The sequence below is a fragment of the Haemaphysalis longicornis genome, unplaced genomic scaffold (assembly GCF_048455015.1).
Source record: "Haemaphysalis longicornis isolate Haplotype H1 unplaced genomic scaffold, Haemaphysalis longicornis Haplotype H1 scaffold_5, whole genome shotgun sequence".
NCBI classification, from domain to species: domain Eukaryota; kingdom Metazoa; phylum Arthropoda; class Arachnida; order Ixodida; family Ixodidae; genus Haemaphysalis; species Haemaphysalis longicornis.
This window is the reverse complement of record NW_027526385.1, coordinates 14,221,678-14,249,214: the sequence shown is the minus strand read 5'-3', so window position 1 is coordinate 14,249,214 and position 27,537 is coordinate 14,221,678. Positions and strand designations below refer to the sequence as shown.

General features: G+C 50.0%; 1 protein-coding gene and 1 long non-coding RNA gene across 2 annotated transcripts in view; one reads left to right on the top strand and one right to left on the bottom strand.

Moving 5' to 3' along the window:
- LOC144137897 (uncharacterized) overlaps window positions 1–9,624 on the bottom strand; it is a 50,167-nt gene extending 40,543 nt beyond the window's left edge. Inside the window, exons 1-3 of the mRNA XM_077669914.1 lie at window positions 9,070–9,624; window positions 2,895–2,987; window positions 1,811–1,867 (exon numbers count right to left, since the gene is read on the bottom strand). Of these exons, the coding sequence (XP_077526040.1) occupies window positions 1,811–1,867; window positions 2,895–2,987; window positions 9,070–9,237 (318 nt within the window). The 5' untranslated portion in view covers window positions 9,238–9,624. The remainder of the gene's footprint in view (window positions 1–1,810; window positions 1,868–2,894; window positions 2,988–9,069) is intronic.
- An 8,272-nt stretch (window positions 9,625–17,896) lies between these two features.
- LOC144139056 (uncharacterized) lies at window positions 17,897–20,305 on the top strand. The gene is made up of 2 exons (XR_013316027.1): window positions 17,897–18,017; window positions 18,266–20,305. It is a non-coding gene; the product is annotated as an uncharacterized LOC144139056 (long non-coding RNA).
- The last annotated feature ends 7,232 nt before the right edge of the window (window positions 20,306–27,537 follow it).

Here is a 27,537-nt window from a genome sequence, read left to right as displayed (position 1 = left end):
AAACTCACATTTTTTAAATAGCGCTTGCGCAGCAAGGTTCCGCGAAGCCCCCGCGACAGCTTATCGCCATCAACTCTGCTCTTCTGCGAAAGCGCTCGCAAAAATAAGTGTGCCCGGCTGCGACTGCGATTTTGCACTGAAGGGATAGTGCTTGCCGTACTTTGGTTTTACGTTTTACGTTAAAAACCTTTGCCGATACTGATCTCTTATTGCCCAAATTACCCTACGTAACTGTTCTTCTGCACGAAACTGACCTTATATTTTCTACAGGCGAGCCGATCGCACACGCATTCCGGGGTAGCGGCGTCGCCGAAGAGCACGGCCGAAGCGTCGAACGCCAAAATACGGATCGCATTAGCGCTAGTGTTGAGTTGTATGGGCTTCATGGAACTTACTGAGTTTATTACCCTCCAGAAACTAACAAAATAGAGCCGCGTTCATTGCGGCACGAATGTTGTCGGGGCGCAGTTTTCGCTTCTCGGTCGATTGACGACGCGTCGTGCGACCAGTCAGGCGACCGGTTTTGTTGGCGTCTTCGGTCGGCGAGTCAGTCACACTACGGCGACTTTTCATCGGCCGACGTGTTTGTGTCGCCGTCGGCGTGGTGTGACAACGCGGTCTGGCAATTCGGCAGTTGGCCGATGTTTTAACGACTCGTCGGCGTCGCGTCGTCGTCGCCGTCGTATCGGTATAGTCACAGAACAGGGAGGTATAGTGTGTCGATACGACCAAGCGACCAAACAAACTGTGGTAACTGGAGTTCACGTTCACGTCGCTCGAGTCGCTAGCGTTGTATGACGTCACAAACTTTGCTGCGCTGGCAATTCACTGACGTCATGGTTAGTGGCGCTAGCGATGGGTCCGGATTTCCAGAAGAGCATTTAGGTAATTTTTAGAAGCGAATTAAAATATATATTAAGCGCTTGCTGTACCCAGCACTTCGTGTTGAGGGTCGTTGCATGCAGAGGAAGCCTACAGCAGGCTTTTTACAGACCTAAAATTTGGTGGCACAACACCTTTAATCGGTCGTGCGTGCTGCACGCGCAAGAAGAAAATGACTGATTTCTCCAAATAAAGTAGCTTTGAAGCGAGCGCAACATTTTTATTTGAAAGTTTGCCCGTCTGCACACGCGTCTACTGCTAACGTACGTCATTTTCATTCCTAAGTTCGAGCACTGGCTTTTATTACATTTTCATTCACAGTCTGTCATTACAACGATATTTCAAAATAACCAACCATTCTCGGTAATCTCGCGTGATTGAATATATCGATATTTGACTGCACTGCGCAGCAGCGGTACAAGAGAGTAAGCTCCACGAGAATAACTGAAGTCTGCATTTCGAATTAGCGAAAAATTTGGCTGACGATTACGATACTCCGCAGTGCGAAATTTGAGAGCACCGCGTACTGCAGAGTTCTCGGCAACAGCGCATAGGTACTGATGCTGCAGTGCGCACTTCTGGGTTCTCCTGTCGGCAGCGCTGAGCCGCTGCTAGTGATCGCGCCATCGTAGAAGTGATCGCGTCAAGGCGAATTGTTCGTGTCATCGTAGAACGCACCACGGCGCGCTTTACTCCGGCTTTCTCGCAAGGCGGCCTAGGCGTACCGCCCTGCCACTCACACTTTCATCATATTTTCCTCCTCCGCTTTCCTGTTCGCTCTGTCTTCGGTGTCTTCTTCGTTCTCTCAGCTACAACGAGGCCGATGGCGAGGGATAGCGCGAAACCAGGGGATCGGGCGCCTAAAAGCTGCGCTCTAAAAAGTGCAGTAGTGTAGAAACCAGGTAAAATCTTTATAATATTCACTTACACACGCTATCTCGCAAGTCTCGTTCAACTTGAAGGCGACATGGCATCCCCCGAAACACTGGAAAACAAAATGTCAGAGGAGGAGGGTGCGCTTGTGAAACATTTCTTCGCTTCATTCAGCAACCTTCATCAAACAGAATGAGAAACGCAAATTTATCTTGTAAGCTGACGTGTTCTGCAGCATTACTTCTTGTAACGTCTTTATACGGACGTTAAGCAACTCAACCAAGATGTATCCTTGTTTTCGTAAAATAAGTTATGGAACAATTTTACCTATTTTGATTCACTTCGGGCTGTTGCTGCTACTGCTTAGGCATTGTTATGACATCTGTTTGGCAAAATGCACCCTTAAGTGACTTGATTGTAGTTTTAAGACTAAAGATAAATGTAATACTCCTGTCACACGGACACTTTCAATCGCTATTGAGGAAACCCACCTTGCGGAAACCCACCTTGCTTTTGACCTTAGTGTGAACTCATTATGGATGTCTTGTGTGGCAGTAATGTTTGCTAGGAAATAAAGGCAAGACTTTATTTTTTATTATCTCTAGTTGATGACGTGGAGCAGCAATTCGTGTGTGTTCTTACATGGTTTCCGTCAGTAGTGCCATGTTGATAGCTCCAAAATTTTATATTTATGTTAGTTTTATGTACAGTACCAGTTTAAGTAGGTTAGCTTTCTAAGTGCGTGGAGTCATGAACAATTCTTTTTGTCAGCTGTTGTGGGCATCATAAGTACGAATTGTGGCGCCGTAATATTGTTTTGCTTCATCTCAGACAACTTTTAGATGATCTTGCTCTCCTCCCATGTAATAATATTCTCAAGCTCAAAAAGTTACTGTTCACATTGGTTTAAAGAATGTTTTTTGGTCTGTATTACTTTCGGAGCAGAGACATTCGAAACTGAATTAAAAATTTGCGGTGCTTTTGCAATGGTCATGCCCGCTTCTATTTCCAAAATTCAACACTCGTACACATTTACTCGGTAGATGAGTTTGCGCCATATTATATGCGCACCAAAAAATCCACCTTACATTAAAGCACTTTTATTGCCAACAACGGCTTTGTTCGCCGTACGTGCATACCTGTCTGCAGGGCTCTTTTTTGCATTTTGGGGGCTCAAGGTACTCGTCCGAGAGGTCGTCCATCTCCACTTCTCCAGTGCTGGGCTCCATGAACTATTGGGAAAAAAACATGACTCGTTTTTCATGTAACAATCCTCCGAAAAAAAACACAAAGAGGTGCAAATTAAGTTTACTCGAATAAGGCTTAAAAGAGCTGGCCCATTCATGTTTCTCAGTAGTGTTTTCACTTGTAACTGAGTCCTGATCTACTGGGTGCTATTATTTTTAATTCATAGAAGATTTTTTTTCTAAAATACAGATGTTTGCATACAGATGCCTAAAACTTGAAGGCATTTTACCGTCAGCGGGGTGTCGAGCTGATCGTTCCCCAAGTACACATGGCATGTTTCAAAGCGTTCTGAAGAACTTGTTATTAACCTCGTGGCAATGTTAAAACAAACCCCGCAAACGGCGTTCAGCACAGATACCCAGCGCCACCGCCTGGGTTCTTGTCACTAGCACAGATGAGCAGCAGGACAGTCTCTGTGCACGATGATTCCCAGATGGTGAGCCCTGAGTAATAAATCACTCGTGCCGTAGCTCGCTTTTCCAAAAACTTCGTCCAAAAGAGAAAGTGGTGGACAGAGAAACTCGTGGAGCGCGGTACCACAGTGCCCACCGCCTATACGCGGATTAAAACTTGGGGATACACAGTCGGCCATAACAAGTCACCAAGTCACAATAAGTCAGCACAACAAGTCACCAACAAGTCACCAATACCACCGTGGATCTAGCATGCACACTGGGCATAAACCCACCCTCCCCTTAATTCATCCGGAAGCGAGAGAAACACAGGGTTGATCACAACAGGGTGTGCAGTGGTGAAAGCGTGCGTGTTCTAGTGCAAAACCCTTGCCACCTGGCGCTTTTTGCTTCCATCTGTGCCACCAGATCGCCTCCCATGGACCGACGAACAGACGCGCCATATACAATGTAGGCGCAGACAGTCACATCTGATTTGTATTTCTGCCAAGGTTTCGCGGGAAGCTAATTCCTTAATTGCTGCGCGCTTGCCGTCTGATGGTTTGATATTTTTGCAGCGTTCAAGAACTTGACAAGCCGGAAAATAAGACAAAAAATACCTGTCCCGCGAACTAACTTGTCACAAAAAAACTCCCCCCACCTCCCCGAAGGGGATCGTGCGGAAATGCGAATGCATTGGGTGCACCGATGAGTGCGCTGCGAGTAATTATTATTAATGGCGTCCATCGCTATCAAGGCGCCAGTCGGCAAGCAGTCACGGAGAGAGGCGCGCGCTCCACTGCATTTATATATATTTTTCCGAGTGCAGCGAGCGGAGAGAGGGTACGCGGGAGGAGAGAGAGATCCGCGCAAACACGCCAGCCCGCGCGCGAGCTCTGTCTCCTCTCCACTCACTCTCCGCTACTCCGCCCGAGCTCCGCGATGCGAGCGCCCTCCCACACCCGCGCGCGCTCCTCCTCTCCCCTTGCCCTCCTCTACTGCCGCCCGAGCTACCACCTGGCTCCGGTTGCTAGGCGCGCCACAGCTGTTGCTAGGGGCGAGGAGGAGCGCGGAGAGATAACACCTGCGTGCGGACGCCGGCACAGACCGCACGACAACCCCCGACTAAGAAATGCATTCGCATTTAAAAAACTAGCAATTTATGTCCGGACCGAGTGGGTCAGAAAAGGGAGGGGGGCGGTGCTGTTTAACATTTTCGAGAACAGCGACAGCAGTGAGCGACAGCTCTACACATCCTCCTCGCCCTTTCATCGCTTCACCAGCAAAGGTATATGCACGTTGGGCCGATGTTTGCTTCTAAAGCAGCAGCGCCGCGTTCAATATCCTGGTGGTTCAGGGCGTCATATCTGTGAGAGATGCCACGCGCACGACAGCCTCTGTTGGTAGCACTCAGTTTACGCAAGTGTCGGCGCCCTGCCCGAGATTCTAACAGCCGGTTCTAACGGGCGCCCACACAAATGTAGGCATCAAGGGTGACGTCATGATAACAAAGGCCGAGACGAACGAGCAGTTTAAGTGGCCCAGATAAAAAGACGTGAGTCGCTGATATTGTAGCCGACCAATCAGATTGTAGATAATAAAAAGGCAAGGAAGGAATCTATGCATTCATCACGGCTGTCTTTCTTTATGCCTTGTCTGAGTTTTAGCTGACCGTTTTTCACGGTCCGCTGCGCTCCGATAGCAAGCGGGAGGGCCATTGCGCATGCGTGGCGCGCTTGCCCGCGAACGGGTTGCGCTGAGCGGGCCAGCGATACCGGAGCGGAGCGTCGAAAACGGTCAGCCCCATAAACCGTCGGGACGGCACGCTGCAGGAAGTGGGTGATAACTGGTCTAGATAGAAATCGCCACTTTTTTATCGATGCCCTAGCGTGCTATACAGGCAGCTTTATTATGACAAGCGCTGCGCTCACGGCGGTCCCTGTCCGGCGCAAATTGCCTGTAAGCGCGTCCACTTGTCACAGGCCCACTCGTCATAGGGCGTTTCGAAGGAGGAATTCTCGTGTTGCCGGAATATTCGTCACACGGAAAACTTGCATTAAGAGCTTGTTTTGGAACGTCAAAGTGATGTTACCGGCTGCTATGAGTCGCCTTTTAAAGGAAGGTGTAGGCGAGTGCAGGGACGTAGCCAGACGGGGTGTCTGGGTGTTCGAATCAAATACAAATTTTTTTTTCCGGGCAGCACGAGAGCCAGACTTTGTACTTATTTCGGCAAATCTTTTCCCTTCCAATAACCCCCCCTCCCCCCCCCCCCCCCCCACCCAGAAAAATTTTGGCTACGGCCCTGGGCGAGTGGGCTTGAATTTTTTGCGGAAGAATTAAGGTTTATTTTCCGTCACACCTCATTAATTATGTTACAATTATAATTCGATTCAAACTAAAATCACATGACTAGCTTTTATACCCGGATGCTTCTTTTAAAGGGGTCACGGGATTTGAACGCAGACCATTCTTCCTGGACCTTTAAAACCAATGCTTTGTATGCAATGTCACGGAGCAGTAAATTCCAAGCGACAAAAGGGGAATTCGAACGACAAAAACTTTTCTGTGACTAGATTTACATGGCGAAATTGCTCTAGTATCAGGCCTGCTTCCAAAACACAAGTGCGGGGCGCGCTGATCCTCGCCGTCCTCCCCCCCACCCGCTGTCCTGGACTACACTTCAGCTGTGTCTAAAGTGTTCAAACATATGTACAGGTGACACCATGACGTAGTCACACAGACCTATCCACCACGCTGCCCAACTATAGTTCGTACCACAAGCTAGCTGCAGCACTGTGGCGGCTAGATTGTTGTCCCCCTCAGGGCGCGTAACTAACCGCGAAGGAAGCGACAAAAGGCGCCGGGGCCTTGCGTGGCCACTTGCCGAGAGGGGAGAAGGGAACGGCCTTTCAGGTCCCCCTTCACGGTGAGTTAGGCGCCCTCAGTGGGCGCACTATTATTAACAATGTAGCCTCCACAGTGCTTCAGCTAGCTTGTGGTATGAACTATAGAGGTATAAATTCAAGTACCATTGTTGGTATTACCTTTGGACCCAACCTCCACGCCCCTGTATGATCAGACCTTCAAGCAGTCCAGGTCACGCTGACTTCTCCATCTCCCCCCCCCCCCCACTTCCCCAAAGAAAAAAAAAAAGCAGCGCTTCAGGGCGTTGTACACGCGAGCAAGTCGCAGCAGCCTCAGACCTGCTTTCAACACCAATTTCCGACCTCAAGGTCTCAAGGCGTGAACAAAAGCCTCAAGGCTTTTGTTCACGCGGTCGCGGTGCAACGAAGTCCATGCGATAAAAAGGCACCTTGCCTCAGAGTTCCTCTTTCGAGATGGCACTGTACCAAAAGGCCGGTGTGACGAGTTGGCCTATGACCAGTTCTCCAGTGATGAGTGGGCTCGTTTCCGTCGTGCATCACAGGACGCGCTTTTGAAATGCATCGACCATGTACGTCTTTGCTCCTCACATATGAAAACTTGGATAACAGAAAGATCGTAAGATTGGCGACGCCCACACGCACTCAGACACTCGCCGGGAAACGTATTGGAGAAACAAAACCGTGAATCTTTTAGTTTTATACGCGGTGAGCATTAATTTGATTCATTGTAAGGTTTAACGCGCCGACGCAACGCAGGCGATGAGGCGCTCCGTAGTGGAGGGCTCCGGATTAATTTTGACCACCTGGGGATCTTCAACATAAGCCGAAATTTCGCACACATGGGCGTGTTTGCTTTTTGCCTCCGTCAGAAAAGCGGCCGGGAATCGAACCCGCGTCGTCGTGCTACGCAGCGCAACGCCTTGCCACTCAGCTACCGCGGTGAGCAACTGTGTTGAATTCCAATGGCACATCCGGAGCACTTTCGGAGCAACTTTTCTGCTCTCTCTCTGGAGCAGACGCGTTCCAATGGCAGACCGGGAGCAACCAAATCCTGTTCTAATGGCAGAACGGGAGCGCCGTCGCAGCCGAGATCACTCCGTGGAGCCAGAAAAGTTGCTCCACCGAAATCTGCGGAGTCGGCCGGAATTCACTAGGGCACTTACTTATGCCGCGTGACGTCGCCAACGTCGCCGCCGTCTGCGCTTACGGCTAGCGCTCGCCTTCTGCCTCCTTCAGCCGCCCGGCGCGAGATGAACGCACCCGCGGGAACCATAGAGTTTCTCATTATAGCTTACCGGGAACCAGACGATTTCGGGAAGGCGCCACGCAAAGGATTCTGGGAATTTCCCGTTCCCGTCATGGTTCGGGAGCGGCTGCGTTTCAAAGGCAGCTTCGGAGTACCTGCTCTTCGCGGAGTCGGCGCGCTCTCGGTGGAGCACGGTGACCGCTCCGGATCTACCATTGGAATTCAACAGGCTTCTGTCGGCGAAATGGTTCATACATGCAGAAGAAACCATGGGTCTATTTGGGGCAAATCGTGTTTCACAAGGAATACCAGTGTTCCGGTAATTAAAATTTCCCATTGCATTTGACAGACGACCGCCAGCTTGGGCCTAAAGAAGGCTAAGATTAGGGCATTGCTATAGTGAACTAGAATACTGTAGCTTTTCTTGCTGATGATGATGACATTTTGGCTGTACCCTTTGAATCGGGTCGGTGTGCACCGCACAGACTGGCCAGGCCGCTCCAGACTACCCCCGCTTTCCTGTGCAAGAAATGAAAAACCTCCACGCAACAACGCATATGAAAAAAAAAAAAGGTCACGTGCTCATGACGTGATGCTGCGGGAAGTACTTCAGCGGCGCCACTTTTGAAACTTCAACCACAAACATATCGTGGTTGCGAATATTTCTAGAGGCGAGGTACGCAAAGCGCACAAACCCGCTCGATTTTATTGGCAAGTCTGGAGGGGTAGAGTTTCAGATGACTTGGTGCAATAATCGGTGGCCTCGTAGCCATAAAAATAGCCGCGGGGTGAGTTGCTTATTATAGCCAGTTGGCGCCACCGTTCAACGTGGGTGTAAACGTATTAAACTGCTCATTTTCGAAAATGGCCGTTGAGTGTCGCTTTTACGAAATCTCTAAAAGCAGGTAGGTGCCGCCGCCGTTATGGTTGTCAAGCTAAATGCCACAAAACGTCACTTACATCTAAATCGAGCGAGGACAAAAAAAAATGTTCCTTCAGGAAACATCTTTAAAGACGCTCATAAATAGTTATAGCAGAGCGGAGAACCGGTCCCGGTATGGTACCCATACACTTGCGCAACCCCGGTCCCGGTACGGTACCCGTCAGGCGACCGGCGCTACTGCGTGTGGGCAGAGGCTGAAAAAAGTGGTTGTGCGCAAGTACAGGTGTGCCGGGTACCGTACCGGCGGCGGTTCTCCGCTCTGCTTTGACTCTGTGGGTGTCTTTCCTCCTCTACCCACGCCCAGTAGCACCGGTCACTTACCGGGTACCGCACCGGGACAGGTTCCCCGCTCTGCTGCAATTCTCTATTACATAACTACACAATACAGAGTTATAGCAGAGCGGAGAACCGGTACCCGCACGGTCGACGCGCGCTTTAGGGTATTCCAAATGGAATTACTTTACACCAACCAAAACAATGTTTCCACAGCCAAAAACTGCCGCATGACCTCGTCTTTCCTCGTAAATTCTAAAAAATGTTGGGAGCGCTGAGTTTTCGCACTATTTTTCGCAGCTTAGTAGTTTAATCCTACGGACTGACCTTTTCGAGGCAGCGGGCTTCACACTGGGCCATTCGGACTGCATCCTCGTACGTCGTCGAGTCCAGGGCGTCCCACGAAGTTCCATTACGGAGGGCTGTCACCGAAGCATAACTATGCACCACAAACAACGAGATCACGGCGGTCACCGCCAGGCATTGTGACCGCATCGCTTATTCACCGCCGATGTTTTTGATGCCGCAAACGGCCTCAAAAACAACGCCGACGAGATGTGGACGCGTGCACGGAGTACCGCAGGCGGCGATGCGAGGCCTTGGCTCGGAACGTCTTGCCTGCTCGGAGCAGGCCACGACGTTCGAGCACTTTCAGAATACTCGGAACTCCGTGACGTCAACGAGCCAGGAAGAGCTCGTTTCCGGCCCTGCGTCCAGCAGAAATGGCGATGGTCGGGTGCAAGCGGCGCAAATTTCTGCTGCGGTGTGCTTTGATCTACGATGAGTGGACGACCTCACGCTAGCACCACAGAGTCGTACAGAGGAAACGGGAGAAAGGGTTGCCGGGGGGGAAAAGGCCCTGCAGTCACTTTTGTCGCCGGACGCCGATCTAGAGAGAGAGAGAGAGAGAGAAGAGGCGTCCATCGACTGACAGGGTCAACCTCGCACTGACCTTCCCCATGTCTCAAACAGCAGGCCGCTGACCGGTCGGGAGGGACGGGAAATCAGCGAGATGGCGGAGATAGCATCTTTCTGCTGGCATTTTCTTCGAAATCAGTTTTGAAAAGGAACTGGTCAGGAGATAAGAACGCGTGCGTGGTACGCGAGTCTCTCTCGCCTTCACGAACGTTTTATGTCGCCGCCGAGTTTGTTAAACTTTTTTTTTTTTTTTTGCGGGGGGAAGGGGGTTGTTTTCTGGCTTTTGAAGCATGCGTGCCAGCGTGAGCGTTCGGTATCAATCGCGAAGTACGGAGTACAAGAAAGAAAAAAAAGATATGCAGGTTAAAAACGTCTGACTGCCTCTCCTGCCTGCACCAAACGCAGCGGAATGTTTGCCGTGAAATAAATTAACGCGATGCAAAAAGACTACACCTTGCTTTGAATGACCAAGTGGCTGTACAAATTTAACTAGGTGGTTTACCGACGAGTGGCCAAGAAAAGCTTTGGTTAGTTGAACAGACATAGATCTAGTCTTTTTCGTCACATTGTTCAAGGCAGTGTTGCGCACTTACAAACCCCAACATGTTTTCTAATGTTACCAAAAAAAAAGCGATTTATTTCTACTGGCGTGACTGTACAGTAAACTGCGCACTGAACTGCGATAAAATTTGAGGTCAAGCCATCGTTGGGACCGATTTGTCGAAACGTGGAATATGCGATGGCGGTCAAGGGTTGTATTTCTGCGCGCACGAACACACATACTTTCTTATTCTTTCTTACTGTTCTAATCATTCTTATTCTATTCGTTCTTTCTTATGTAAGCCCTAATTACTCTCGAACGGAGTTTTCCCGTCCTTCGGCGAGGCGACGGACCAACTCTGCCCTCATCGCGCAGTGAGTAGTGGTTTGGGCGAGTTGGTACATAGCGGCTTGTCCAAGCACTGTGCGAAGAAGAAGCGCACTGTGTGTCTTATTCTGCGTTTTTAAGTACAGAGCACTTGAGGGGGTCGCCTTGTAGTAGCTCGCTCGCTATTGCGCTGCTTTATCTCAAGCGACTGCCGGAATCAGGCGACGCAGCGAGATAACGGACCTAAGTATGACAAGAGAATTGATTATAACCCACATATCAGAGCGCAGCGACCAGTGGTAACAGCGCTGCCCTAAAAACAGAGAATTATCCCATCAGTTTTCATGCAACATGGTCATTCTACACTCTGCACAACAATTGTATGGAATGGGCAACAAGATACTACAAAATCAGTTCACCGAGAGTTCACCAGCGTAACAGAAAGAGTTCATGAACTATACTGATCTCAGTACGGCACTAGAGAAAAGCTCATGATGTTGCTCCTGACCACTTTAAAGCGCGTATACCAGCGCAAAAGGACTTCTTCTCCAAGAGCCACCAACTCGTGCTCCAAGTGACTCATAAGAATCGATCGGACACGCCACAGCAGTGGGAACATCGCCCGTTGCGCCCGCGCTCGAAAGCATGCAGCCCCAGGATTTCTTTACAAAACAAAAGCACTAGCACGCATCAGAAAGTTCACCAACGCATCATTTGGACGTGTGCTCATTCGAAGTGCGAGTCCGGACAGACTGCTTAATACAGTCCAAAACGTTGCCGCTACACGGCAGTGAAACAAGGCGTGTTGTAATTTTTCAGTGTGGCCCCAGTGCGGACACCGTGAAGCCACACGACGTACCGTAGGTGCGTAACACAGCGGCTTCAAAAAAAAAAAAAAATCACGCCATATCCACGGAATGAATGATGATAAGTGGGGTGAAGCTCGAGAGGGGGAGATCATCGGTAACCGTAACTCTCCCGTGAAAGTTCGCCCATTACATCATTAAGAAAGACGTAAGACTGTGTGCGTACATTGTACAAATCAAATTTTATTTTGTTCTTGTTCGTTTGTTGTTGTTGTTGTAGGGTTCGTGAGGCTGCAAGCAAGCGCTCGTATCGGCAGGCAAACCCCGATGCAGTGAGAGCTCGCGAGGCGGCTGCAAAACGCATCAAGCGAGCTCAGCCCGAAGCTGCCGACGCGCGGTTTAAGCGCGACTTTCTCGACGAGATGCTTCGGCCTCTCTTTCGCGCACGGCGGGATCCTGTCAGCGAGCGCGCGCTGCCGCCGCCCTGCGCGCCCTCCGATCCGCAGCCTTGTCAACAACCACCTCCTCCACCCGGTGACTCGTTGCGAAAAAGGAAGCGCGTCAACAGCGATTGCCTTTTATAATGTCAGTCACGCGCGAGTGACGTCATCATGACGTCACTTACACCAGCGCCACCTGCGAGTGAGTCATCGAACTAGGCGGTCACGTACCACGAGACACAAGGGATGGACAGACCCACGGCTTTAGGAGCTTCGCCCCTAAAACAAGCGGTTTATGCAGTCATAACTTTTCGGAACTTGCGAACCGCTGGCGCTTGTCGTAAATCTCCCCGTAGGCTAAGCGCAAAGAAAACTGCAGGCACATTCGAGGCGAAATATATACGTTAAAATATATACGTAATTAACCGGCAGCTCTCGCCTTCATTTAGTTAGGAACGCTCGTTTGGTTAGTTTTTACGATAGTAAGCGAAAAAAAAACGGCACTGCAAGAAAAAAATATGGCGCGCGCCAAACTGCGCAGTAACGCGCAGCCCGTGCGGGTTGAAAAGCAAGCGCAAAAAGAACAGAACTTCCGCTGGCGCTATTGCAGGCAGGGGGCACGCGAGGACTTAGAAAGCGGGAGATTTGAAATGCGTTGGACAAACCACCGTTCCATTCATCAGGAAAGGGGTGAGGCAGGGAGGCGAAGAGCGTGGTTGATGGTAGCAGTGAGAGGATAACGGCGCCACAGCCCATTATGGCGAATCGCGGCTCTGCAGCTTTCGCGTTGAGTGGAACGGCTTTAAATCTTTTGTCCTTCATCTTGTGCTGAGCTTCGACACGTCGCTCATCATGCGGGGGTTCACGACTCCACGCCACCAGAAAGACAACGACGCGTGTGTCATTTCCTCGTCATCCGCTATCTGCCCCCGTTTTTCGAAGGAGCAGGGCATATCCTCCTGTCAGCAAGGGATGAGTCACATTGCTGATCCAGTTATCTAATACTAGGAAGGGAAGGTCATTTTTTTCGCAAACGAGGCCCGAAGTGGTGTATCATGGCCAATTTCCCACCAGATAACAGAGAAAAGAAAAACCGCAGTGTGTAGAGTACGTCCGACTGCACTCCAGCTCAGCGCTACAGGCATGGCTAGAAGTTTTAAGACTGGGCTGACACAGCCAAGAGCGTCTGCCGTTGTGGTATAGAGTAGCGGTTCCGATTTAGGCTCGTGCTTTTAATCGCGGTGGTTCGATCCCGTTCGACTTTTCGTTATTTTTTAACATCTTCTTAAGTTTTATTTGTAATTTTCATGGCTTACGTTACTTCTGTGTTTTTGAATCATTTTTCCCGTTCGCTGGGTTATGTCAGGTTAGTTTAGTTCACGTTACGTTAATCGGGGGCGCATAAGTGCCAGACGCAGTATTTTTTCATCGAAACGCCAGTGGACGTCGCTACAGTGAAGTGCTTATAGTACCGTCGGCCGGCGCTCTAGAGAGAGAGAGAGAGAGAGAGAGAGAGAGAACAATCTTTAATGAAAACTGGCGATGTCAGCCCAGCTAAGATGCCTGGCTTGCTACGCCAGATGAATGCGATGACGATGATGATTATAATGATGAAGAGGAATACATATGATTTTAACTAATTACAGAGTCTGATCAAGACTTGTGTCTATTAGGTATGCCAATAAGGCTTTCGTTGCACGAGCGGCACGTTTGGAAGAGTTCCAAGGACCTAATACGTCCCTCAGTTCTAGTTTTGCGGACAGCGGCCGGCCCAGGGACACTGCGAGAGACACTCTTTGTGTAGTAAAGCGCACACAGTCACATATTAGGTGTTGGAGGTCTTCTAGACACAGCCAAAGGAAAGATCATGCAACCTTCCGTCTCACGACGACGATGGTTGAACGCGAGGTTTTCTCGTGGTGGATTCTTCGGCTGGCCAATGCCACACTGCGAGTATGTGCTACTCTGGAGCAGTGTTGTACACGTTCCTCTGAAACAGGAAAAGCTCGTTCCTCGTTCCTTCCCAATTTTTAAACGAGTTCCCGTTGCAAATTCCTTTATTGCGAAAGGAACGCGTTCCAGTTCCACTTCGAACATTGGAACGTGTTGTTGCATCAAGGTTACATTTAATTTTAAAAAATTAAAATACGGTGTCGGATAATCCTGAGGCGAAATAAAGTAAGAAAATTAAAACTAACATAGAACTACGTATATTAAACGAGTATGAATATCGCCAGCAGCAGATTATCTGGAGATAAAAAGAATCCAAAGAAACGCTCCTAGACGAATTTTTTTTCAGGGAGCACCGGACAAACTCCGGACATGTCTATCTGCGCCCCTGATATACTAAGTTCACATAAAAAAACAAATGCTTAAACGATCTCTGCTAAACATATCTAACTCAGGAGGGGCTCCACGTTCACTCTCGTTCGGTCAACTGACCGGACTCAAGCTTCCCTAAATCGACTTTCTAGCTCTCGCTCTGACTGTCCAAGAACACCAAACACTTCGGTTTTATTAAGTGCGAATGCACTTCTTAAGCGACCCTGAATCACGCGTCCACCGCCGTCCGTCCGTCCGCACCACATACCCACTTAGGGCGATTGGCCAAGAAGAGTTCCTAATTTCTTTAGCACATACCCACTTAGGGCGATTGGCCAAGAAGAATTCTTTGGCATCACCCGTGCATTCCCACTTACTTGGCACATACCCACGTGGGGGATTGGCCAGGAATCGGGCGTGAGAAGGGCTAATGCACCCGCCTAAAGGAGTACTGACACGAAATTTCAAAGCTGAGATCAGCTCTAGCAATCAAGTACAAGGACAGCACAAATAGGTCTGTGAATAAATGCATCTTTCTTTCTTTGTAGTTGTGTGTGTGTGTGTGTGTGATCTCTCTTTCGCGAACATTACCGACCCGCGCAAATTCAATTCGTGCATTCGCACTTACACACTCTCCCCCTCGGGGAAGTGCGAGGGAATTTTTACACAAAACCACGCCTTGGGGACCTGCAAACTAACACACACTGGGCCGCTGACTGGTCAGGTCAACAAAACCCAAAGATTTGTATAAAAAACAATCCCGTGATCCACACTCTAACTCTCACTCCCAGGTATTCATCAAAGCACAAGTATAACAGAGGTTGAAACCGACCAACTAAAGCAACTCTGAACGCTGGCAGTCGACCTTCGGGCGGCCTCTCTCAGGTATTGGCGCGTGACGAAATTATGCCAAACTATGACGAAATTCCTGTCCTTTGTCGACACGACACGTGAGGACCTGGCCCTCCCGTCGACCCACTCCAGCCAGATCGGCTTAGACCGCGCCGTCACGAACTGTGCGCGTACTCTGCAACTTCGAGCAGTAGAGAGTTTTAGCAGTCCGTCCGTTCCGTCCGGTACGTAGCGTGTTGACCGGGACCCGTCTGGGCACTCGGGCATTCGTCACGGTAGGGGGATTAGTTCCGCTGGCCTGCCTTCGCCATATCCGCGCCTCCTCGCCGGGACCCGTCTGGGCACTCGGGCATTCGTCACGGTAGGGGGATTAGTTCCGCTGGCCTGCCTTCGCCATATCCGCGCCTCCTCGCCCTTCCGCGCGCGCAGGCGCAGACGGGTCCCGGTTACCCGGTAGCAACGTACGTGACGGAACGGACGGGCTGCTAAAACTCTCTATTGACCTCACAGCGAGCGCAACTCCCCCGACAACAACGCACCCCCGCCTTGCGCACACTAATGCGGTAATTACCCCTGATAATATACAGATACGGTGGCTTCACGAGGGACCTGCAGCGCCGATCGGACTTGGACAATCTTTCCCCTGCTTACCCAGACTTACCCAGACAGTCTTGCCCAGACAAACGATGAAAGCTGAAACGCATTCTTGTGGCTGCGCTTTTCCCCCGTCGAACGGAGCCGCGCAAGCTAAACCGGCATAAAAGCAAGCACAGGCTGCGGCCCGCTGCCCGGTTATTCTTCTGCCCTTGATCTTTAGTGCCGACTTGTGGATTTTTCGACTCGAGCCTTGGCATCAAAAACAGCCAAATCCTAGGGATGTAACGCTTGCAGTAGGAGCGCCGTTCCTGCCGTTCCTTCATAAACCTAACGAGTTACCGTTACAGTTCCACCAAAGCACTGACACGAAAATTTTATGTTACACTTTTATTGCTTTTATCGATGCTTAATCGCCTGGCGAACCTGAAACAGCACTTCAAATACTTCAGCGCACGATAGTTAATTACATTGAACGGCCTGAAAATCGCTTGTTTCAAATTCCCGCGCTTTCATCCGAACGGCGCATATGACAGACTCCCTGCCTGACCTCACCGCTTTGTGCAGACGTCACCGGCGCCCGCTTGAGAGGGTGTTGCGCCCGCTCGCCGCTCGTGGGGCCGCGCGAATGAAGTGACGTCACGAGCTTTTGACGAGCGCTGCCGCGTCACTTCTTTTGGCTCTCCCTGGATGATGTCACGCTGATGTCCATTTGCTGAGTGCCGCTCTGCGCGCTGCTCCGTCGGCGCGATAAATGAGATCCAATTGAAGTATGTTCTTCGCGTCGCAGGCCGCTCATATTTCAGCCAGGGTATTCTGTTGAGTGAAGGAAGCGAACTGTGCAATAATATTAACGCCGAAAATTGGTGTCAGTGCTCCTTTAATGTAACGGTGGCCTTCCTCCGTTCCTCTCAGCAACCACAGCAACTCTCGGGCGTGCACTCGAGCGTGCCTACCGTTTGAATTCGGGGTGTTCGACGCGAATCGGTACCTGCTGCTTGGCGTTCAGTGAGCAGTTTTTTAGTGGGTGCCGGTTCGAGGTGTTAAACACCAAGATGTGACGTTAGGCCTGATGTCATAAGCCTGAAATTGGGAAGTCAGGCCTAACGTGTTGGTGCTAACAGCCTTACGGCACGTAGAGCAACGTCATTCTTCTCGTTGCGGATTCTTTGATTGTCGTCTGAGTTTTCCAAACAGCTTAGATCATGTCGAAATGGAAAAAATCGGGTAGACGCCGGCTTTATAACGCGAAGATTGGATGGTTGGTTGGTGGTTTGTTTGGTTGCCTCAGAGCATGGAACATACCCCAGCGAAAGATTTGCCAAGAAGCGTTGTACCCAATGAGCATAAATTAGGAAATGAAATAGATCACAGAAAATATTTCGAGAATGGGAAAGTAGAGTCAGGAAGAAAAATTAAATAAATGTGAGCGCTTAACTGACTAGGCGGGAAACCGGCCTGCCGCCGCCACATAAGGGTGAAGGGCGGCCACAAAATGCCTGCGGCAAACTCCTGGTGCGGAATTGTCTAGTGACAGAACATCGGAAGTAGATATCGGAAGAAGGAGCCGAATAAAGGTTGGCTCCAGATGCGTGAGTAGCATTGGGGAGAAGCCACGGCAATTAGTAAAAAAATGTTCTATATTTTCCCGTTCACCGCAGAAACGGCATTGCGGAGATGGAGCCCGACCAGATTTATGAAGACAAACATTTAATGGGGGAAATTTGCATCAAAGTTTAGTGATTGCTATCTCGCATATCCTTGATTCAGAAAACATCGGTTGCCATGTAGGATGAAGGTGGTTATAATCCCTAGAAGAGAGAAGAGCGCCCTGCCGATAAGTCCGAAGTAGTAAGAAATGCCTAAATCTTACCCCCAATAGAAAGCTGTCATTTGGACATCGCACGATTAAGGGCGAAGGACCCAGGTTCAATTCGGGCTACGGGAAGTGTTTTTTTTTTCTTTCACTTCACTCACGATCCTTCATCATCATCGTCAGATAAAGTTGGTTTTCCTGCAGGGCATTTCCGCGTTAGAGACGCCATCAGTGAGAACACAAAGGCTTCGCTAAAAAAAACGGTGTCGTGGTAATGGTTTTGGGGTGGTATACTAGGGACACGGGTCCGTGTTGTGGTGTAGTGGCGCCCTCTAGTGGAGCGCCCGCTCACTGTGTGCGCTTGGTTGTATTAATTGTAACTAGATGTCGTTGCTGTGGACGCACGTGACGGGTCACGTGCGTATGCGTCTCGGTGTCGTCTTGTTGAACAATAAACGTTCTTTGGGTTCTGGTCTTGGTACGAGCGGGCCGCACTCTTTCTTCTTGGGCTTGTGCGTGGGCCCGGCGGCCGGCCTTCGCTCCCGTCGCTGCCGAGGCCGCTCGTCGTCGCCCACGACACAACATCTTTTTGGCGACGAGGATGGGATGCTTTTCTTCTGCTGCGACGACATCGTCGACGGGTCCGGCAGAATGAAAACGTGAGTGCGTTTGACCTCGCTCGAGTGTGACTGTCCGGCGCGTCTGGCGTCGCGAGGCCTAGCGTTCTTTGTGCTGACGCTTGTCGAACCGTCGTTTAGGCCTCGCCCTACTTCGTTCTTCTGCTTCTGCTCCTGCGTCTCTCTCCTTCCTGCTTGGCAGCATGGGCCTCTTCGATATACTGCCCGTTTTCCTCGAATTGCCGGGGCCGCCTCCGATTCCGTGGCATAACTGGAAAAAATTGTTTCAGGCCCATCTCGAGGCGGCTGGCGGCAGCGACTGGAATGACGGACGACGCGCGTCGGCGCTCGTCAGTGTTTTGGGTAGGGAGGGGCAACGAAGGTATTTTGCTGAGGCGGAGCAGGACGAAGCAAGGAGGGACGCCGCCAGTAACGTGACCGACGCTAATGTAACCAGCCCTATCGTGACCGACTCCGCGACCGACTGTAGTGTGACCGCATCCTCGGCTCCGGTCATTTCGAAATTCGACCAACTTTTGGAGCAGCTGGACCGGCTCTTCGCTGCGTCCACAAATACGCTTGTTGAACGACATGAGTTCACAAGCCGTCGTCAATTTCGGGGGGAAAGTTTTTTAGAATACGTGACCGCTCTAAAGGAGAAAGCCGTACGTTGCAAGTTCGGGCTGACGTACGCGGAGCGCGTCCGAGATCAAATCATACATGGAACGTCTAACCCCCAGGTTAGAGAAAAGCTGCTCGCACATGGCGAAAGGTTGTCTTTGGAGAAAGCTGAAGAGATTGGTCGGAGTTTTGAATCTTTGTCGTTGGCGAACCAAGCCTTCGGTTCGCATCATCAAGTACAAGCAGTAGGTCGACGAGGAGAAGGTGGCGTCGCGGAAGATGACAGTCGGGGAAGCCGCCGCGCTCAAGATGGCGGCGTGGAAAATCAAGATGGCATGGGCCGCCGGGGAGGCCGGCGCGCTCAAGATGGCGGCACAGGAATTCAAGATGGCCTGGCCAGCCGGGGAGGCCGTGACGTCATTCCACCGGGTTCGGGAAGGCAAGATGGTGGCCTCCAAGATGGACGTTTCCATCCGCAGTCAGCTGTAGAGTTCCGCGGTACAGTTCAGCAGAAGAAGTTTGCAGGCAAGCTTCAGTTGTGCGAACGATGCGGAAATAAATGGCATAATTCAGCATTTCGAAATTGTCCAGCCCGAAATCGGCGCTGCAACTCTTGTAATAAGTGGGGACATTTCGCATCGATGTGCCGTAAGCCGGCACCAGTGCATCGAGTTTCTTCGAAGGAAGCTACGGGATCCGCTTCGACACCGGAACCTGTAGAGCATCCAGCATCCACGGAGATCAACGCACCCGCAAGATCTTCCGTCTTAACAGTCAGCACTTCTTCTAGAAAGGACTTAGTCGTCCAAGCGGAAGTCAGCGTCAACAATCCTCCAAGAAAGGACTTAGTCGTTCAAGCCGAAGTCAGCGGAGTGACCATGCAACTCTTAGTCGATACCGGAGCATCCGTGTCGTTGATGACTGTCGAAGATTTCAAGCGTCACTTCAGTAAACAGCATGCGCTGTCCAAGACTTCCGTCAACTTGTGGAATTTTTCCAAACAATGTATCGGCATCCGCGGCTCATTCCAAGCTCCTGTTCAAGTCTTGCAACGGTCTTGCTCCGTCACATTCTACGTCACCGACAAAGGGACATCTCTTTTGGGGCTCGACGCCATCCAGCAACTGGGCATTCAGATCGACGGTGCGTCTCTTACGTGTCGACTAGCATCGGTGTGTGCAGTGCAGTGTCCCGTGAACGTGCCCCCGGGTTTCGAACATCTCTTCAACGGCGAGTTGGGTCTTGTCAAGGACGTCTCGCATAAGATCCAACGGCGGCCAGGTGTGACTCCAGTTGCATCTAAGCTACGAAGATTGCCTCTTGCTCTCCGTGATCCAGTGTCCAGCGAGCTGCGACGCCTCGAGGACAATGATGTCATTGAGCGTGTCGACGCCTCGGAGTGGGTTTCGCCACTCGTCGTCGTCCGGAAAAAGAACGGGGACATTCGGCTGTGTGTGGACCTCCGGGAACCGAATAAGGCAATTATCATTGATGGGTATCCTTTACGGCATGTTGAAGAGCTGTTGCAGATGTTTCATGGTGCTGTTTGTTTTTCTAAGCTTGACTTGGCGTCGGCTTATCATCAGTTGTTGCTGGAAGAGGGCAGTAGGGACTTAACTACTTTCGTGACTCATGAAGGTTTATTCAGGTTTAAGAGGGTGTGTTTTGGTCTGGCGTCGGCGCCTGCGGTTTTTCAAAAAATGATGTCTCAGATCTTAAAAAATTGCAAAAATGTTGTTTGCTATCTTGATGATATTCTTGTGTGGGGAAAGACTCAAGCTGAGCATGACGCGAGCCTGGTTGAAGTCTTAACATGTAGAGCAAACAGTGGCATGAAGTTGAACGACAAATGTCTTTTTTCGGTCAAGGAACTTGATTTTTTGGGTCACAAGATTTCGGCTGAGGGCATCTCACCTTTGGAGAGCAAAGTAAAAGCTATAGTTCATGCTCCCGCTCCTACGGACATAAAGTCACTGCAATCATTTTTAGGTCTTGCAGGATACTATGCTAAGTTCATAAAGAACTATGCAGAGATAGTTGAACCACTTCGCCTCATGCTCAGGAAGGGTCAGACGTTTTGTTGGTCTGATGATGCTCAGCGCAGTTTCGACCAGTTGAAAGCGTGCCTCACATGTTCCCCGGTTGTGAAGGTCTTTAATCCTGACTTGCCTGTAGTAGTTACTACCGACGCATCTGATGTGGGGATTGGCGCGGTACTACAGCAGCGGTATGGTTGTAGGCTTGAAACAGTAGCCTTTGGTTCTAGAACTTTGTCCGAGACTGAGAGAAAATACTCTGTGGGAGAGCGCGAAGCGCTGGCTTGTTTGTTCGCGTGTGAAAAGTGGCACATTTTTCTTTGGGGCAGACGGTTCACACTTAGAACTGACCATCAGGCTATAGTGGCTTTGTTAGCCGCAGGAGACTCAGGTCGGAGACCTTTGAGGATTTCACGGTGGTCAGCTCGTCTGCTGTACTACAATTTTGACATCGAGTATTGCAAAGGGTCCGAAAATCTGGTGGCTGATGCTCTATCGAGATTACCCATTCAGACCGGTCAAGAACTTGTTAAGGAGGAAGAGATAGTGTCATTAGTAACATCAGTAGTCGATAAAGAAACCGTGCAGCTGGCAACGAAGGCCGATGTGACGTTGCAGAAGGTAGCAGAGTATGTGTCAAAGGGTTGGCCTGATAAGAAAAAGGTACACAGTGATTTAACTGCTTACTTTCATGTAAGGGATGAACTTTCTGTTGTGGACGGATTACTCATGCGTGATGACCGTGTAGTCATTCCTTGTGTACTGGTACCTACGTTTCTCGAGTTAGCACATGAAAATCATCAAGGAATAGTACGAACGAAGCAACTTCTCCGGGAACGTTACTGGTGGCCTCAAATGGATCGCAATGTTGAAGAACATGTAAAGCATTGTCACGTTTGTCAGCTGGCAGACAAGTCTGCTAAGCCTCATGTAGCTCCGTTGCAGCCAGTGGAATGGCCTGAAGGGCCTTGGCAAAAGTTGGGAATGGACATCGTCGGTCCGTTAGATGTGTCGTACCCCCGATTTCTTGTTACACTAGTCGATTACTACTCTAAGTGGCCTGAGGTTCTGGGCACAAATTCCATTTCAACTGAGGATGTCATTAAGTTGTTGGACTGGTCTTTCAGTCGGGAAGGGCTCCCTGAGGTTTTAGTGACGGATAATGGACCCCAGTTTGTCTCCAAACAAATGCAAGAGTATCTAAAGGAAAAAGGTATCCGCCACGTGTTCTCGTCGAATTATTACCCTCAGGCTAACGGCCAGATTGAACGGTTTAACAGAGTCCTCAAAGAACATTTACAGGTAGCCAGACTTGAAGGCAAGGATGCTTCGAAAAGCATTACACAATTTCTTGGGTCGTATAGGGTCACACCACATTCAGTGACAGGTCTTTCTCCAGCTTTTTTACTGCATGGACGTCAGCCTCGTTCCAAAGTGGATATTAGCAACTTCAGGATACGTAAAAAGGCAGCAGAATCGGACTAATTCCTGCCTCATGTTCGGAATCAGGTCTTCACGAAGCAGCATAAAGCTAAACAGTACTTTGACAGAAGGAAAGGTGCGCAGCCGACCCGCATAAAGGTGGGAGATGTCGTGAAGGTAAAATTCCGTAAGCAAGGATTTCTGAAGTATAGTAAGCCGTTGACAGTGCAAGCTCAGGTTGCACCTTTCACCTTTAAGCTCAGTGATGGAAAGATCTGGAACGCTTCGAAACTCACAGTCGTTCCGAAAGGAATTGAGATTGGCTCGGCACCGTATTCCTTTGAAAATGTTGAACTCTCTTTGAGGCATAAAGAGTTTTTATACTCTTCGTCTAACTTAGACATTTGTGATAGTCAGTCCCCTAGTCTACCGTTGACAGATGGGGCAAACCCCAGTGTCCAGACAGACTCTGATCTGTCAGAGCTTCCTTCCAGTGCAAGATCTGGATCCGTTGTTCCTCAGGAAACGGTAGAATGTCAGGAAGAAAATAGTGAACTAACAGATCCAAATAGCCATGTAGACAACACAAGGGAAAATGAGGGGGCGTCTGGGTCGTCAGATAATTCAAGTTCATCGTCTACGCGTCCACGCCGTAAGACTAAGCAGCCTCAGTGGCTTCGCGACTATGTGCGGTAGGGGGTATACGTACGGTTCATGCTTTGCGTCATGTTGAACGTGTCATGTCTGTGTTGAATCGTATATCATCATTGAAAGTGTTTTGGACGGGTTTTTTTTGGGACTTTAGAGAACTGTCGTGAGCGAAAATGTTTTTTGGACGGGTTTTTTTTTTGGGGGGGGGGGACTTATAGAACTGTCGTGAGCGACTGATAGCCTGTTGTGTGAGTCAAGCAAAGGAAGATGCAAACATTCTTCAAAGCACGGGAGAATGATGTGGAGTGTGCATTTAAGATGCTGTATGTATTTCGCAGAGCGTGCGAACTTCTTTTGCACGGGAAGATGATGTGGTGTAGTGGCGTATTTCGCAGAGTGTGCGAACTTCTTTTGCACGGGAAGATGATGTGGTGTAGTGGCGCCCTCTAGTGGAGCGCCCGCTCACTGTGTGCGCTTGGTTGTATTAATTGTAACTAGATGTCGTTGCTGTGGACGCACGTGACGGGTCACGTGCGTATGCGTCTCGGTGTCGTCTTGTTGAACAATAAACGTTCTTCTTTGGGTTCTGGTCTTGGTACGAGCGGGCCGCACTCTTTCTTCTTGGGCTTGTGCGTGGGCCCGGCGGCCGGCCTTCGCTCCCGTCGCTGCCGAGGCCGCTCGCCGTCGCCCACGACACAACACGTGTACCACGGCATGATGGAATTTTCTTTTCCTTTTTGTTTTCCGGCTACTGCCTTAGCGGCAAAATTCTAGGAAGTAAGCAACAAAATTCGCGTTAATTCTTTTATTTCGGGAACTTTCGTAGCCTTTACGTCTTGTTAGCTAAACAAGGAATGCCTCTTATCGCGGCGTTTCGTCTTTCCGAAATATACTCAGGCGTTCCAGCCTCCCCAGCGCTCCCTCTTTCTACCTTTCCCATCAGCCCCAAGACTCGCATCTGCCGAATGGTATTCGACAACAACCTTAAATTTTACAAATTTTTGCTGCGAGCCAGTCGTGTGCCCAACATGGCCCGCTCAGGCGATGGCACGGCATTTCGACACGAGGCTTTTTTTCGTATTCAGCGGGGTTTAATTATTTCAGGAGAAGAGGAGGAAGAACAAGCGAAAAACTTCAGTTCTTCTTTCATTCGGTGCTAGCTGCCTTGGCAAAGCAAGTAAAGGAATTTACTTCCTCCTTCACGAATTCATCATGGCTACCGGAAGACTTGTATGCCAGCGGATTCGTACAATCATTCGTCTGGCCCCGCCCCTAGGGAGTGTATACTTTTATCATTAATTTCCAATTCTAAAGAACGCTTTTCGAATTATTAGACAAACCTCAAGCCTTGGCCAATCCCCCTCAGTGGGTATGTGCCATTACCAAATAGAGGAAAAGAAGTCCGCATGCATCATCGCTCTCGTCGAAGAGCACGCGACTCGTCGTTTTTCACCCCGCCATCTTTGACCCCGGAAGCGTATACCGCTGCCAGTGCTTCCTGACCGCCGCCTGCCGTCGGTGCAACCCTTGCAAGAGGACACTCCGTGGTCATTCGTCGCGTCGCCATGAAGAAGCAACCGGCTGCCAGGTAAGTCACTGGACGACCTCAGCATTTGCCTGCTTCGACAGGAGGAGATATGCGGCGTGTAGGTGCTGGTTCTTGTTTGGCTGCGTGTAATCTCACGGCAGCCGTGAGAATTACGTCCGGGAAATTCTCACGGCAGTTTCCATAAAATCTGGCTGTCCTAAAATTTGCTGAATAATATTACGTCCCAACGTAACCCAACGTAACATAAGCTCACCGAACCTAGCGTAACCTAACCGAATGCGTCATAACCTACACAAATCCAGCCCAACTGAAACAAACCTAATTTAACCAAGCTCAACGACACTGAACACGACCTATATTAAACGTAAGTCAACGCATTCTACAACTCTTGTGCGCCGATCTCTTCACATAGTAAAAAGCATAGTAAGAAAAAGTATTAACAAAATTACCATGACTGAAAAATTCTGAAAGCAAAAAAAAAAACAGGTGCAATGACGGACTCGAACCCGAGCCTTCTCTTTTAAATCCAAGTAATATTCCACAGCACTACAGGAGCAGATGCGAAGACGACTTTAGATAACATTTATCCCATTTAATCTCCGCGTAGCGTGCTTAGCCAATGAGAGGCGACTGCCGTGAGAAATTTCTGACGGTAATTCTCACGGTTGCAAGCCGGGATAACAGACACTACCTTCTTGTTTTGCTCGCTTGAAGCCGTGGTAATGTGGGATGCTGAGAAGATCGCCCTCACTGCGACTCCCTGCTGCGATCATAGCGGCGCTAAGCCTACTGTCATCCTTACAGAGAAGTTGTTTACCCTCTAGCCTCGGTATCCATTCCCGCATCCGATCCAGAGGGGGCTTTCAGCAAGGCCGTGTCTAGAGTGCCATCCGACTGTATTATAAGCACTCCACTATATCGACGTACACCGGCGTTGTGTGGCAAAATTGCCGCGTCTGGCAGTACATCGCTCTAGATAACATAAAGCTACGCAACCTAACCTAAACATAACATAAGATAACCTAACGCACACAAAGAAATCATTTAAAACACCAACACTAACCTAAGGCGTAAAAATTACACTTCAATTAAATAATGAAAAAAACAACCGACGCAAGAGCCGGCCTCGAACCACTGACTTCGGGATCAAGAAGGTAAGACGGATACTCTACACCACAACGACAGACTTTTTGGGCAGTGCTAGCCTAGTGTTAAATATTCGAATGTCGTCGGACGGCACTCTAGCCATGCCTGCAACGATCAGCTACAGTGCCGTCGGACGGCACTCTAGACACTGCGTTTCAGCAAACCCGTTTGGGTTGAAGGTTTTCATATCGGAAGCTTTCTTAGAGGGACCGGTGACATTCTGTCAAAACACTAAGGCATTTCTCCATCGACCGTTTGGTAGACCGAAAAGCTCTGATAAGATTTCTGGACACACGGCGCGTGCGTGAAACCGGGCTTCCATAGTGTCCAAAATATTGCTTGAAAAGCGCGAAAAAGCAAGAAATCCTCGCATGCGTTCGTTCCCGGTTCGCCATTTGGACCTTGAAGGTTTCACGATCGATTGTACGCTCTTACAGCGAAGTTTGGACGCACTTTTAGCGAAGGTCCTGTCGCAGTCTTGATGTTAGTAAGATTTCGAGCTTCTCAACTTTTTAGATGCAGAGCATCTCATTCACTCGCCTTGTCCCTCCGGCGTCGTCGGCGTTGTCCGCCCCTCCCCCATTCTCCTCGCCGCACCAGCTGCGCTCTCCGCCGCTCACCCCCTCTCTCTCCGATAGCGAACACTCTCTCGCGAGGGGCATTGGATTGGATTCGATTGGATTGGCTTGGCTTGGCTTGGCTTGGCTTGGCTTGGATTGGATTTGATTGAATTGGATTTGAATCGGATTGGATTAAAGTGGATTGTGTTGGATTGTGTTGGGTCATAGCCGCGGCACGTTGCGTCATAGCCGCGGCAGACGCGCTGGGGCCGGCGCATGTGCAGTACTCTCTCTTCCGCGGTTTCCTCTCCTTCAGGCGCGCTGCGCATATAACCGGTGTGCCGTTCTCCGGCGAAGCAACATCCACACTTGGCTCAAACACCTAGAGTCCACGCCGCTTTACAAGTACGCCAACGTCGTCATCGACTGGGACCGGCTTACGCAGTCCCCTCAACGTTATGCGCGCTATAAAACGCGGTCCCTTCGCCGCTCCGCCTATGCGTCGCATCTACACAGGGGTTCCCGCGAGGGGAGGTGGGAGTTTTTTTCTTTAAAGGGATGGTAACGAATTTTTAAGCGATGTTCCTCCATTTGGAATATATCATATGCTGCCCCAAAATCGTTTAGACGTCCCTTTAAAATGTACTTTAGTCTTCCAGTATGACTCCTCCGGACTTGTCACTCGATCAATTCTTTCTGAGATCAATTTTGAGCTTGAGACCAATTCTTTCAGCGCCTCCTCTTAATTGCCTCTCGGTACGCAGTGCTGGAGTGGCGAGGCAGCAGCCGCAGCAGGAGGAGGCCGTGAGTGAGAAGATGATGACCAAGTCGACCACCTTCAGCCCGTCCGCCGAGGCGACCCGGATCGCTGCCGAGGAGAGAGCCGAGAAGAAAGCCAACGCGAAAGCCAAGAAGCGTCCCTCGACAGGAATCGTCGCCGCCATCATGCGCCTCAACGTGGTACGCGCCGTCATTATTTCCAGGGGGGCCGACCGCCCAGTTCACGTCCCTGGTCTATGAGGCGCGCCGTATTGAAAGGCTACGAATCAATTTTGACAATGCGCCTGGGAATCTTTATGGCTGCCTCTAATCTCACGGCAGCCGTGAGAATTACCTCCGGGAAATTCTCACGGCAGTTTCCTAGGTGGCTGGCCTAAAAATCACTGAATAATATTTCCTCCAAGCGTAACCTAACATAACCTAAGCTCACCAAACCGAGCGTAACCTAAGCGAACGTATCATAACCTACCCAAACCAGCTCAACGGCAACAAGCCTAATCTAACCGAGCCCAACGACACAGAACACAACCTATATTAAACCTAATCCTACACATTCTAGAAGCCGTGTGCGTCGATCTCGTGATATACTAATGACGAGAAAAAAAAAGTAGCCGCGTATCTGCTCCTTTCGTTTGCAAATGTCGACAAAAGACGAGAGTCTTTGCCGACGTTTGCCAAGTAAATGCCTCCCTCTGCTTTCCCGCTTCTTCTCATGATGTTCCTCTTCCGTCGCGCTCCTCCCAAGGTAAACACACTAAAGGTTTGCTTAGGTCAATTTAAATCTACCGCGTTCCACT